This window comes from Hemicordylus capensis, chromosome 1 (genome assembly GCF_027244095.1).
Source record: "Hemicordylus capensis ecotype Gifberg chromosome 1, rHemCap1.1.pri, whole genome shotgun sequence".
NCBI classification, from domain to species: Eukaryota; Metazoa; Chordata; class Lepidosauria; order Squamata; family Cordylidae; genus Hemicordylus; species Hemicordylus capensis.
This window is the reverse complement of record NC_069657.1, coordinates 35114484-35129354: the sequence shown is the minus strand read 5'-3', so window position 1 is coordinate 35129354 and position 14871 is coordinate 35114484. Positions and strand designations below refer to the sequence as shown.

General features: G+C 43.1%; 1 protein-coding gene across 13 annotated transcripts in view; it reads right to left on the bottom strand.

Moving 5' to 3' along the window:
- LOC128334054 (cation channel sperm-associated auxiliary subunit beta-like) overlaps positions 1-14871 on the bottom strand; it is a 178015-nt gene that overhangs the window by 108339 nt on the left and 54805 nt on the right. For all 13 annotated transcript variants that reach the window (XM_053270302.1, XM_053270325.1, XM_053270324.1 and 10 more), the window contains 2 exons: positions 13290-13382; positions 5237-5355 (listed from right to left, as the gene is read on the bottom strand). In XM_053270302.1, the coding sequence (XP_053126277.1) occupies positions 5237-5355; positions 13290-13382 (212 nt within the window). The remainder of the gene's footprint in view (positions 1-5236; positions 5356-13289; positions 13383-14871) is intronic.

Below are 14871 nucleotides of genomic sequence, written 5' to 3'. Positions count from 1 at the left end.
CTCAGAATCTGAGGTGTGAGTTAGATCTTCCTGTGCTGGATGGGGTTACACTCCCCCAGAAGGAGCAGGTGCATAGTTTGGGAGTACTCCTGGACCCAGGCCTCACGCTGGTATCTCAGGTGGAGGCCATGGCCAGGAGTGCTTTCTATCAGCTCCGGCTGATTCGACAGCTGCGCCCATTCCTCGAAGAGGTTGACCTCAAAACAGTGGTGCATCAGCTGGTAACCTCCCGGCTTGACTATTGAAATGCGCTCTACGTGGGGCTGCCTTTGTACGTAGTCTGGAAACTTCAGTTAGTTCAGAATGCGGCAGCCAGATTGGTCTCTGGGGCAACCCGGAGAGACCATATGATGCCTGTTTTAAAACAGTTACACTGGCTGCCAATATGTTTCTGGGCAAAATACAAAGTGCTGGTTATTACCTTTAAAGCCCTGAACGGCTTGGGTCCAAGATATCTTAGAGAGCGCCTTCTTTTACATGATCCCCACCGCACGTTAAGGTCATCTGGGGAGGTCCGTCTCCAGTTGTCTCCGGTTCGTTTGGTGACGACTCAGAGGCGGGCCTTCTCTGTAGCTGCTCCTGGACTGTGGAATGCACTCCCAGCGGAAATTCGTAATCTTGATTCTTTGCTGTCCTTCAAGAGAGCCCTTAAAGCCTATCTGTTTGGCCTGGCCTTTCAGGGTTTTTAATTAGTTTTAATTGTTTTAATACCTGGTTTTCAGGGTTTTAATTGTTTTGATAGTTTGTTTTTAAAGTTGTTTTAAATTGGTATTTATATTTGTATCTCTGTTTTAATTGTTTTTAATGTTTTCTGTTTTAATTGTAAACCGCCCTGAGCCATTTCGGAAGGGCGGTATATAAATCAAATAAATAAATAAATAAATAAATAAATACATACATAAATGAGAGCCCTAAAAACCCATCTGTTTGGCCTGGCCTTTAGGAGTTTTATTTAGTTTTAATTGTTTTAATGCCAACCTGATTTTCAGGGTTTTAATTGTTATGCTAGTTTAATTGTTTTTTAAGATGTTTTTTAATTGGTATTAATATTTATATCTCTGTTTTAATTGTTATTGTTTTTAATGGTTTCTGTTTTTAATTGTAAACCACCCTGAGCCTTTTCGGAAGGGCAGTATAAAAATCGAATAAATAAATAAATAAACAAACTGCTTTATTTTAATTATTTTTCAGCCTTAAAAAAACCAAAAACTTAAGTAAGCTTATGAGATTGTGTGTGTGAGTGTGTCTGTCTGTCTGCCCACCCACCCCATTTCACAATGCCTGGACCAATATGAACGAAATCTGGTAGAGTTGTAGGGACACATAGGGAAATATCAAAGTCATAGTTTGTAGTGCTGTCATCCACCCTGATTCAAGATGGTGGACACATGGTGGACACATGGTATGAACATTTTGTTGAAGATGGAGTTCCAGTGCATTGACCTTTTGCACCAACTATCCTAATGACCACTGGGGCATTGGGAGTAGAGGTAGTTAGTGAAAGCCTCCTTACCTGTCCCTGCTTGCCTCTACTCTATGTCCCCTGCCTTGACACCTCAGGTACTTCCTGTAGTGAGTCAGTCCTCTTCCTTTCTTCCCATAGAGAAATGGAAAGATCTCCCTCTCTCTACCTATTCATTATGGAGCTGATAGATAGGATAGGTCTTTCCTGGCTGCTTCAACTGCTTGCCTCCAACTACAACATCCCCTCACGCACCACCTTCAGCAGGCGAGTGGTGTCCTCCCTGTACTGGACATGCAGAGCGGCCATGTCAGGGTTGCTGAGCACAGCCACACCTGACACCAGTGTGCACTTAACAGTTGATCTGTGGGACAATACCAGTGAGAGGTACTTGTATCGGTATCAATATCAGCATCAGGGTCGTAATCGAATAAAGTTCTGTAGTGATGATGGGCACCTCTGGGAAAGAGGAAGGAGATCTAGATACAGTAGGTGTTGAAAATTGAACCATGCAAGGAAAAGAGGTGTGATCTTGATCCCTTGGACCCTGAGCTCAATGTCAATGGTTGAATCAACATTGAAGATGGAGAAGCTAGCTGTGTGTCTCCAACGGTCACTGATGTTGAATGCTGGGCTGTCTCCAATTTTGAAGGAGACATTTGTGATATCAAAATAGAATAGGAGGTTTTGTGATGTTTGGAAGCTAAGCGAGACGGAGAATTTTCTTCTTGGTGTTTCCATTTAATTGATTAATTCAGCCATTTATTTAATTAATTTCTGTATGTAAACCACGTTGGGAACTTGGGCTGAAAAGTGGTATATAAATACTTGTATTCATATTCATTTCCGTTTTTATGTTGTTTGTGATGTTTTCTTTAGAGACATTGCGGGGCTTCTTAAAAACCTCTTTTGAGGGTTCCAAGTCAACATGTAAAGTATGGGAGGCTCTTTCAGATGAACACCTAGATGCCTTGACACCAACTTTGACTTCGAGCACTGATGGTCAGGCGAAATCAAGGTTGAGGATGTCGACAGTATCAGGTAGAGTTGTGCTTTTCCCCCCTTTCTGTTTTGCTTTTGGCCCGAATCCAAAACACCCCTATTTTGTTCTTTGTTCAAAATCAACCAATCTGAAACACTCCAATTTTGTTCTTTGTTTAAAATTGCAAAATCCAAATCTGAAATGTTTTAGCTTTTAAAAAATGGCCCTGGGGCAAAACTAGTGGGTGGGGGTGGTAGTGCCCAATGGGTGGAATTTCAGAGGAATTGGGCAAAGGGCTGATTTTTGGTGAATTTTTGAAGTTTAAGATTTTAAGAGAGGAGAGCTGGTCTTGTGGTAGCAAGCATGACTTGTCCCCATAGCTAAGCAGGGTCTGCCCTGGTTGCATATTAATGGGAGATGATGTGTGAGCACTGCAAGATATTCTCCTCAGGGGATGAAGCCGCTCTGGGAAGAGCAGAAGGTTTCAAGTTCCCTCCCTGGCATCTCCAAGATAGGGCTGAGATTCCTGCTTGCAACCTTGGAGAAGCCACTGCCAGTCTGTGAAGACAATACTGAGCTAGATAGACCAATAGTCTGACTCAGTATATGGCAGTTTCCTATGTCCCTATGTTCCCATAGGGAATAATGGAGGCTTCAGAAAAAGTATAGTTTCACGTCGGGGGGAAAGGGGTGGTTCAGAGCAGAGTAGAGTGGGTTGTAGTGCCCAGTGGGGGCAAAGAAGCTGCAGAATTATTTCAAAGGAATTGGGCAGAGGGCTGATTTTTAAAGATTTAATGGACTTTATGTGTCTTTAAAGTTCTTCCCCATAGAGAATGGAAGTTTCAGCAGCCCCATAACTGCACTTGGAGGGCACCGGGGTGGCCCAGAGCGAGTGGTGGTGTAGACCACATAGGGTGCCAACTACCCACATGGGTTGCTAACCCATGGGCTACTGGGTTCTGTTGTTTCTGAGATGTTTTGAGTGTAGATTCTCTGGTAGCATATGAGAGTGGATTCATGGTTTGTCGTTGAAAATCTCATATGCTACCAGAGAATCTACACTCAGAACATCTCAGAAACAACAGAACCCAGCACCCCATCGGTTAGCACCCTATGTGCTCTACACCACCACTTGTTCCCAGCCACCCCAGTGCCCCCCAGGTGGAGTTATGGGTCTGCTGAAACCTCCATTATTCCTGGGGGGGGGGGGAAGAACCTTAAAGACACGTAAACTTCAACAATTCCTAAGAAATCAGTCCTTTGCCCTATTCCTTTGGAATCTGGGTTGTGGCAGGCACCCCTTGAGGCACTGCCATCCAACCCACTGTTTTGCCCCTCAAGCCCCCTTTCTGCCTCAAATCTGGCCCAAAGACATGTAAACTTCAGAAGTTGTTTAAAATTCAGCCCTTTAACCAATTCCTTTGGAATCTAGGTGGCAGCAGGCACCCATTGGGGCACTACCACCTGACCCATTCTTCTGTCCCCAAAGCCCCCTTTCTGCTCCAAATCCACCCCAAATTACATCAACATCATACATCAACAACAACAGCAGAGTTTTGCAAAGAACCAGGCAGATTTCCAAAGGTCATGCACATCCACATCCCCCCCAGAAATGCAATTGATCTACACACAACAGTGTGAAACAACAATGAAATGCACACTGCCCCACGCAGTGTGCACACCGCCCCACTGGCCAAACAGGATAAATTTTACCCTTAAATTTCCTTAAAAGGAATAAGGAGGCAATTGCCAGCAGATCAGCCCAAACAGATGTCAAAACTCAAAATGGAGACTGAAGGAGAAAGACTTTTTGCGATTGCAAAATGGAGTTCTGAAACAGCTGAAACAACAAATCATTTTGTATCTGAAACAGGGATGTTTTGTTTCGGCTACCAAATTTTCTGTTTTGAGCACTGGGTGTTTTGTTCTGGCTACAAAACAGCCGAAATGGCCTGTTTGAGGCACAAAACGTTTTGTATCCAAAACGAAACGCACCCCCCTAGTAACAGGGACTGCAGCATTGGTGTCAAGGGTCATAATGCTTTTTTGTATAGAGCAGCCATGAGATGTAATTCTCTACTTTTGATTTGTTTTGAAAAGGAGAGACAGATCTTACAAGAATGAACTATGTGATCTCCTTCTAGGTACAGCAAACAACGATTGTGTTTGTCTGAAGAGGGGTGAGTACCATCAGAAGAAGAGCACTTCTTAAAGGTTTTGCGAACTTTTATTAGGTCAAAGTCCAAAATGACAGAAAAATGTGAACAATCCATGGTCAAAGCCAGTGTGGTGTAGTGGTTAGAGTGCTAAACTAGGATCGGGGAGACCCGAGTTCAAATCCCATTCAGCCATAATACTTGCTGGGTGATTCTGAACCAGTCATTTCTCTCTCAGCCTAACCTAGTTCACAGGGTTGTTTTGAGGAGAAACCTAAGTATGTAGTACACCGCTCTGGGCTCCTTGGTGGAAGAGCGGGATATAAAATGTTAAATAAATAAAATCCAAATGATTTTTTCCTAATTTTAACAGTAACTGATCCCAACTAAGGAGCGAATCATTGATGAGGTACATGCAACAGCATTAAAGACGGAACTGAGCAGCAGGTGCTCTGCTGCCAAAAGTACTGAGCATGCTTTGAGCATAGAAGTCGGAGCTACAAAGTGCCTCGAGGAGCTAAGAAATCCTTCCGCAGGGGATTCTGCGCAAGGACAGAACTCAAGTTGCGAAGGATCTCAGATCACCATAAAGATCAACAGATTAGTGTTTTTGTATTCAAAAGTATGCTTGCTTACTTTAATCTGTTCTGTAGCTGGATCACACAGATCTTGACTGATAAATAGTCCCAGTGAGGAAAGGATGATTAAATGAGTATTTGTTAAAATGACATTCATAAGTGAGAGATCAGCACAATCTGTGGAAGAGAAAAAGCATTCTATTACTTTCTATTGACATTGGAAATTACAAAATGGAGCTTCAGCTCCATTCTGTCACCAATGCTTTTAACAATATGAAACCATTTTTAACATCTACATGAAACCGCTGGGTGAGGTCATTAGGGGATTTGGGGCTGGGTGTTATCAATACACTGATGATACCAAAATCTTTCTCCCCATGTCATCATTATCAGGAAATTGAATTATCTCCCTTAATAAGAACATAAGATTAGCCTTGCTGGATCAGGCCCAAGATCCATCTAGTCCAGCATCCTGTTTCACACAGTGGCCCACCAGATGCCGCTGGAAGCCACAGGCAAGAGTTGAGGGCATGCCCTCTCTCCTGCTGTTACTCCTCTGCAACTGGTACTCAAAGGCATCCTGCCTTTGAGGCTGGAGGTGGCCTATAGCCCTCCAACTAGGAGCCAATGATAGACCTCTCCTCCAGGCCTGCTACAGGCAGTAATGGGTTGGATGATTCATAAAAATAGAAGCTGAATCCAAGCAAGACAGAGGTGATCATTGTGGGAGGCCATAATCTGGAGGACGAGATAGAATCTCCTGTTCCGGATGGGGTTACACACAGAGACACCCAGAAACATCAAGTAAGTGGTTTGGGGAGTGCTCTTGGATCCTGGTGTCTCAGGTTGAGGGTATGGCTAAGAATGCTTTTCACCAACTTTGGCTGATACGGCAGCTTCACCTGTTCCTTGAAGAGAATGACCTCAGAACTGTTTCACAAAACAGTAGTGAATATACTGGTAAGCTCCACACTTGAATCCTGCAATGCACTCTATGTGAGGCTGCCTTTGTGCATACTATATAAATTGCAACTGGTACAATACACGGAAGCCAGGTTGGTCTCTTGTTCATCTTGAAGAGACCACATCACTCCTATATTAAAGGAACAGTAACTTTTCCACATTACTCCTATATTAAAATATTGGCTACCAATATTTTTCTGGGCAAAATACAAAGTACAATATACCCCAGCTCATCTGGTAGCGACTCAGGGTCGAGCATTTTCTGTTCCTGCCCCGAGTCTTTGGAATGAATTCCCTAATGTTGTAAGAGCTTCCTGATCTCAAAAGTAAGATAAAGTGTGCCGTCGAATCGGTGTCAACTCCTGGTGAACATAGAGCCCTGTGCTTGTCTTTGGTAGAATACAGGAGGGGGGTTACCATTGCCATCTCCCACACAGTATGCGATGAAGCCTTTCAGCAGCTTCCTATATCACTACTGTCCAATACAGGTGTTTCCCATAGTCTGGGAAACATACCAGCAGGGATTCGAACTGGAAACCTCTGGCTTGCTAGTCAAGTCATTTCCCTCCTGCGCCATTAGGTGGCTTGCTCTCTCTAGCAGGTTTTAAAAAATGCTCAAGATGCATTTAATTAATCAAGCCTTTCATCAGCTGTAAGTTGGTTTTTATTGTTCTGCTGTTTTAAATTGATTTAAATTTGTAACTGTTTTAATGTTTGCTTTTAATTCTGGTTTTATCACTTATTTTGTAAACTGCCATGAGACAATGGTAGGAGGCAGCATAGAAATATAATAAATAAGTAAATAAGTAAATAAATAAAGATGTGCTGGTCATAACCTATAAATCCCTAAACAGCTTAGGCCCAGGATATTGAAGAGGACATCTTGTTTGTTATGAGCCCCGCCACCCATTGAGATGATCCAGAGAGGTCCATCTACAGTTGCCATCAGTTCCTCTGGTGGTTATTCGAGAACAGGCTTTCTCTGTTGCTGTCCTAGGCTTTGGAATGTGCTCCCTGCCAAAATAAAAGCCTCCCCATCTCTGACCGTTTTTTAAAAGACTCTTAAGATGCATTTATTCACTCAAGCTTTTAAAGTAGAATTGTGGTATTACATTGTTTTAATATCTATTTTAATTTGTTTTATGTTTGTTGTAAACTGCTCAGAGATGGGAATTTGAGGCGGTATACAAATATACTAAATAAATAAATAAAACAGTGGTGCATCAGCTAATAACCTCCAGGCTGGAGTACTGTAATGTAGGGTTGTGCGTTTTGGTTTTTTTCCTGTTTTGTTTTTGGCCTGAATCCGAAACACCCCCATTTTGTTCTTTGTTCGAAATTACAAAATCCGAAGCCAAAATGTTTTGGATTTTAAAAAATGGCCCTGGGGCAAGACCTACTGGGTGAGGGTTGTAGTGCCCAATGGGTGGAAGCTACCACCGAAATTTCAGAGGAACTGGGCAAAGGGCTGATATCCGGTGAATTTTTGAAGTTTAAGATTGAGGAATTGGCCAGAGGGCTGGTTTTTAAAGATTTAATGGAATTTATGTGTATTTAAGGTTCTTCCCCATAGGGAATGGAATGATGAGGTTTCAGCAGCCCCATAACTGCACTTGGGGGGCACCATGGTGGCCCAGAGCGAGTGGTGGTGTAGAGCACATACGGTGCCAACCACCCACATGGGTTGCTAACTCATGGGGTACTGGGTTCTGTTGTTTCTGAGATGTTTTGAGTGTAGATTCTCTGGTAGCATATGAGAGTGGATTCATGGTTGTTAAAAAATATCATATGCTACCAGAGAATCAACACCTCAGAAACAACAGAACCCAGCACCCCATGGGTTAGCAACCCATGGGGTGGTTAGCACCCTATGTGCACTACACCACCACTCGCTCTGGGCCACCCTGGTGCCCCCAAGTGGAGTTATGGGCTGCTGAAACCTCCATTATTTCCTATGGGGGAAAAAATCTTAAAGATGCATAAACTTCAACAAATCACAAATAATCAGCCCTTTGCCCAATTCCTTTGGAATCTAGGTTGTAGCAGCCTGGCAGGCACCCATTGGGGCACTACCACCCAACCCACTCTTCTGCCCCTGAATCCATTCCCAGGCGGGCATGCAGTAACCACAGCAGGCTAGCAGGCTCGGCTCAGGCTGGCAACAAAGCAGGCATAGGCAATGGCATGGCATCCTCGCAACTTGAGGCATGCAATGCTGCAAACTAGTTCTCTCTCTCTCTCTCTCTCTCTCTCTCTCTCTCTCTCTCTCCAATGAGGCAGAAAGGCAGAATGGCGACTACTAACTTGCTGAATGAATTGAAAACCTCTCCTTGAACTCACCCCACCCTTGCCCCTTCTTCGACCCTTTCCCTGGCCAATGTGGGGTCAGTAAAGAGTGGCAGGAGGCAAAAGAGCCAATGAGGAATAAGGAGGGAATTGTCAGCAGGTCAGCCCATGCTTTAGGTCACCGATCGTAAGGCTGGAAGGGTGGGAAATTCAAAGAGATGTCATACACAAAATGGAGACTGACTCAGGGATTGCCAGAAAATGGAGGTCCAAAACTTTTTTGTTTTGTAATGTTTTGTAGCCGAAACAGGGATGTTTTGTTTTGTAGACAAAACTTTGTATCTGGAAAATGGGTGTTAGTTTTGTCTACAAAACACCAAAAATGGGCTGTTATGGGAACAAAACGTTTTGTATCTGAAACGTTTTGCGCATCCCTGCTGTAATGCACTCTATGTAGGACCTTTGTATGTAGTTCAGAATCTTCAGTTAGTCCAAAATGTGGCAGCCAGATTGGTCTCCAGAGCAACTCGGAGAGACCACATTATGCCTGTTTTAAACAGTTGCACTGGCTGCTGGTATGTTTCTGCAAGAAATATAAAATGCTTATCACCTTTAAAGCCCTGAACAGCTTAGGCCCGGTTTACCCCAGAGAGCGCCTTTTCCTGCAAGATCTCCACTACTTATTAAGATAATCAGGAGAGGTCCATCTTGGAGTGCCACCAGTTCATTTGGCAACCCCATCTCTTGGGGTCGGACCTTCTCAGTTGTCACTCCTAGATTGTGGATTGTGCTCCCCATGGGCATAAAAGGTTTATCATCTTTGGAGACTTTCGAAAGAGTCATAAGACCCATTTTTTCAGCCTGGCTTTTAATAATATTTAACTGGTTTATGAGTTTTGTGTTAATACTGTAACTGCTTTTATTTTATGTTTTATGTTAAAATTTTAAACAGTTTGAATGTTTAATATAAACCTCCCTGAGCCGCTTTAAGGTGGGTGGTATATGAAAGAAAGAAAGAAAGAAAGAAAGAAAGAAAGAAAGAAAGAAAGAAAGAAAGAAAGAAAGATTTCAAATATTTCACTTAACATCTATCCTGTTCTTGGCCAAGCCAAGGTCTCTACTGAGAAAGGGATTTGAAAGGGACACAGATATCAGACAGCTTCAAGGGAAAGGGATCAGAACCTTGGTTAACTCCAGGCAGGAACACACAAGAGTTGGATAAGAGGGATACTGTTCCAGTGGCTTGGAGCAAACTGTTGATTTTTATAGCTGCTGTCCAGCTACAGTGATTTGGCCCGACCCCTTCCCTAGGGAAGGCTCTATTACTTAGAAGGGTCTTGCCTGATTTTCTAAGCTCTGGTCCAGTGGTGCTGGGTGATCTCTGCTAGGGCTGACAGGTCCTTCAGGGAACCCTTCCGAGTCCCCAATCATTAAAATGAATAAAACCACTAATCTGAACATCCCTGGTCTATCAACCTCCCACATAAACATACAGCCTTTCACAGCTAATCTATACCATTCTGTACACACAGGAGTTCTCAGATGTGGGTCCCCAGACCCACAATGCCATTTGGGAGATATATCTATATATCCACACAGTGCTTTACCAAGCGGAGGTAACAGAGCAGAAGCACTATGGTGATTGGGGGTGGAGAGAGAGAGAGAGAGAGAGAGAGAGAGAGAGAGAAAGAAAGAAAGAAGTGAGTAGAGGAGAGAGAAAAAGAAGAGAGGGAAAGAGAGAAAGAAGAAATGGCAAGGGACAGGCCTAGGCCTGTCAGCGGCCTGAGGGCAATGAGTGGCCATGGCGGCAGCAGTGGCAGTGAGGAAGGGCCCAGTCAACCGCCACTGCTGCTCAGGGCTACCAAGGCCATTGGCATCCTGAAGGTGTAAGATCTAGTTGAGGACATCTTTGTATTAGATAAGTATTAGATAAGTTAGCCATAATATGTTAGATAAATGCTTGACATGAGACCATTTGCTTGATACAGTTTAGGCCTTGGCCTTGGCATGAACTCATGGGCGAATGCTGTCATATAGGTGAATTTCCAAATCCCCCGCACTATGTTCAAATTAGATATCCTTTTACGATCGAACACACACTCCCACCTTGGGTGCATCCCAAATCTCTTACTTACGTCCAGATTAGATATCCTCCTTCCTGACTGACCATACAAAACTCATCATCCCCCGAGTGAGCAATTTTCCACCCATTGTTCGAGATAGCCCCCACCTAAGCTTTTGTCTAAATTTAGAGAATCAGCCTGTCAGCTCAGGTGAACTTCCCCATTTTCACTGTCTAAAAATGAGCGTACGTCAAGCTCAGTGTTCCACTTGAAGGGTCGCTCGCCCATGTTTTCACCCATATTCCACTTCCGCATACTTCTGTCATATTTTTCTGGCCAATGATATGTATGTATGTATGTATGTATGTATATATATATAATATATTTCTATACTGCCCCAAACCAAAGTCTCGGGGCGGTACACAATAATAAAACAATACAAAAACACAAAACATTAAAATCAATTAAAATGCCAAAAAGCAGCCTAAAGACAAAAACAATTTACAGTAGTTAAAATTACAAAAGTTAAAAGGTTAAAAGGCCTGGTTAAAAAGATGAGTCTTCAGAGCTCTTTTAAAAACCGCTAGGGATGGGGAGAGTCTTATGTCAGTGGGAAGCTCATTCCAAAGATATTAAATGTCAAAGGGAGCAGGTTTAACCGTAGGTCATTGATGGTCAAGACCCCTTCTTTATCCAATCGTTGTTAATGCGTAGGTGACCAGAAAAGGGTATAAAAACCCCAGTCTGGGGTTAGGTAAAAAGAGAGGAAGGGAATCGATCAATCAATTTGACAACGCCCAGCATCTAGCAAAAAGAGGAAACACAAGGTTCTTTTTGTATGTCCCAGGGGAATTGAGGAACCACAAGAGGGGAGAGGTTCTGACAATTTTTTTTAAAAAGGTGTTAGCTAAAACTGCTTGATTGCTTAGGAGAAAGAGAAGTATTTCTTGTTGCGTGTTGTATGCTGAGATTTGCCTAAGATCTGGTGAGAAATAAATCCTTTTGATCGTTTTACCCCTTTATTCTACTCGTGTTTTCTTGGATCCTGAGAGTCTTGACAGCCAAGACCACTGAAAAGAACTCACAGGTCTTGTTAATGTGAGGATTCTGGGATCCCCATTTATTCCTAACTATAAAGGGGTTTTGGGCATCTCAAATCTCTTACAAAGGGAACGAGTGGCCATGGCAGCAGCGGCAAGGAAGGGCCCATTCAAACACTGTTGCTGCTGTCGCTCCTGCTGGGAAGAGCAGGAGTGGGGTTGGGGAGGTCTCTGGGGTTAGGGGGCTGCGGCTTCTCCAATCAGCACCAGCAATGCCACAGCTCCGACCAAGAGGGATGAGGGGGATGGAGCAATGGGATGGAGGAGCAATCAAGAGGGGTGAGGGGGTGGAAGCAACGGGATGATGGAGGAGGAGGAGGAGGAGGAGGAGGAGGAGGAGGAGGAGGAGGAGGATGGCTCAGGTGAGGGTGGGGAGATCTCTGAAGTGAGGGAGCCGTGGCGGGGGCTGGGTAAGGGGAATAATCAAGTACTAGCATGCAGCTGCTCTACCTGGGTTAAGCTTTAATTTACTTATTTATCTATTTATCTATTTGGAAGAACTTCTGACAGTGCTAAGAAATTTAGAAAGGGGACATTAAAACATCCTTGTAGGAAAGAATTAGATGTTAGAGACAAGTAAAACATATCAAGAGATTAACTCTTGTGTGCACATGCACACATACACACTACACGGTCCCATGACACAGTTTATTATTTATTTTATTATTTATTTATTTATTCAATTTCGCCTTTCCAAAAATGGCTCAGGCAGTTTACACAGAGAAATAATAAACAAATAAGATGGCTCCCTGTCCCCAAAGGACTCACAATCTAAAACGAAACACAAGATAGACACCAGCAACAGTCACTGGAGGTACTGTGCTGGAGGTGGATAGGGCCATATACTGTCACCCTGCTAAATAAAGAGAATCACCATGTTAAAAGGTGCCTCTTTGCCAAGTTAGCAGTTCTTTCCTTTTTATTTATTTATTATTTTATTTATTTAACACATTTGTATATCGCCCAAAACGCAAGTCTCTGGGTGGTTTAGAACAAAACAATGAACACAATAGATAAAAAGATTAAAACATTACAACAATTTGAAATTTAAAACATCAAAACTATTAAAAACACAATTAAAACAATATCTAATTAAAAGCCTGGGTGAACAAATGTATCTTGACTGCCTTTTTAAAAGTTGTAAGAGATGGGGAGGCTCTTATTTCAGCAGGAAATGTGCTCCAAAGCCTCGGGGCAGCAATGGAGAAGGCCCATCCCTGAGTAGCAACCAGATGAGCTGGTGGCAACTGCAGACGAGGAGAGGTTCGTCTGCAGTTGCCGCCAGCTCATCTGGTTGCTACTCAGGGATGGGCCTTCTCCATCAAGACAAATATTCCAATTAACCTACCTCACAGGGTTGTTGTGAGGAGAAACATTATTTATTTATTTATTTATTTTTGAATGTATATACCACCTTTCATTAAAAACAATTCCAAGACGGTTTACAAAAATTAAAAAACATACAATAAAATGACAATAAAAATATTAAGCAAAAATATAAAACAAATCTAATTTAAAATACATGGGTATGTACCCCACTCTGGGCTCCTTAGAGGAAGAGTGGAATATATATAGAGGAAGAACGGAATCTCTCCTTAGAGAAACTATGTACCCCACTCTGGGCTCCTTAGAGGAAGAGCGGAATATAAATGTAAAAAAAATTAAATTAATTAAAGTGTTGAGAATAAGAAATCATTACCGTCATTCAGAGTAGCACAAATGTTGGCAGTCATGTTATACCACTTCGTATTCCGGCGCATAAACCCAAACTTAGTGACTCCCAGAAATATTCCTATAAGTTGAAAAGCAAAATATAAATAAAAGCAGAACAACAGAAAACCAGGTTCTAGCATTACACATAAAATCTATTTTGTAATTTGAAAAGGGAATGGGAAAAGAAAAGAAAAGAAAAGAAAAGAAAAGAAAGAGGAGATTACTGCAGTTTGGTTTCCTTCATCCAGGTAATGAAATTATTAATTTTTTCTCTCCTCTGAGAATACCCTTTTGCATTTCCAATGGACAATTACTGTTGATGGTACCTGCGTGGCATCCTGGGAAGACCCCTGAGACTGGGAGGCTTGTTTTAGCCTCCCTGCGGGCATCTCCTCACAAGTTGCTGCGGCATGGAGACTCATGATCACCCAAATGCAGTTAGTGGAGCGCTTGCTCTGCTAACCTCATTTAAGGGGCGGGATACTTTGATGGGCCAGCCGCCAGAGAACCACCCGGTGGTTCTCACAATGGGGGAAACCCAGGCTGGGCTCCTTTAGCCCGTTTTCCCCCCATAGTGAGAATAGCCTCACTATCTCTTCCAGTCCTCTCCTCACTGGGGCAACTTTGACAGAGATGTTAGCATCCCAGCAGGCCAGTCATACTGCCACTAAATGGCAGGCCAGTGAATAGCAAAACAAATACTATCTGAGATGGAATCCTGGGTGAGCCTGCTGATCAGGCATGTAAATGGAGACCTGACAGGACAAGGGAAAATGTGTAATCCTCTCTCAGCTCTGTCCTCCAGGTGCAGCACCAACCTTGATTTGATGGGCAAGGAGAAAGGTAGCTATAGTACATAAAGATTCCACTTCCCTGATCAGGCACCCCATCCACAATTCACCAGATTTCAAGTGTTGGGCTCATGAAGCAGAACTGAGATTCTACTGGTGTACCACCTATTCCACTGCCTAACAGTCTCCCTTGCCTCACCTGGGGACTCCAGGGTTATTAGATTTGAGGAAATGCAACATTCACATCAAGGCTGTCTTAAAAGAAATATCTCAGGACTGCATGAACACAATGTTCAGTGGCTGCTGTGCCTGTGCCAGTAGGTAGCAAAGGACACCTCTATGTGTATTCAGTCCCACACTTATGAAGCAAAATCTTATAGCCTATTTGGTCTCTCAGAATGATAAATTAGGAATATTCTATTTGATCAGCTGTTATCCAGAAGGTCACCAGGAGATTTGGACTTTGGTGTCACCAAATTGTTGATGATTCTCACAACAAATTCAGTATCAAAAATAGTTCAAAAATTTGAAACTTAATCCAGGCAAGACAGAAGTGCTCCTCGTCAGTAAGACTAAGCCAGCAGCAGGCATTCACCTTCTTTTGGACAGAATAGCGCTCTCCTTGAAAAATCAGGTGTGCAGCTTTGAAGTGCTCCTGGACCCAGCTTTGCTCCTGGATTGCAGGCTGTAAACAGTAAAGTGTTTGCCCAGCTGAGCCTGGTGTACCAGCTGCATCTGTTTCTGGAGAAGTCACACATGGCTATGCTGACAATGCCT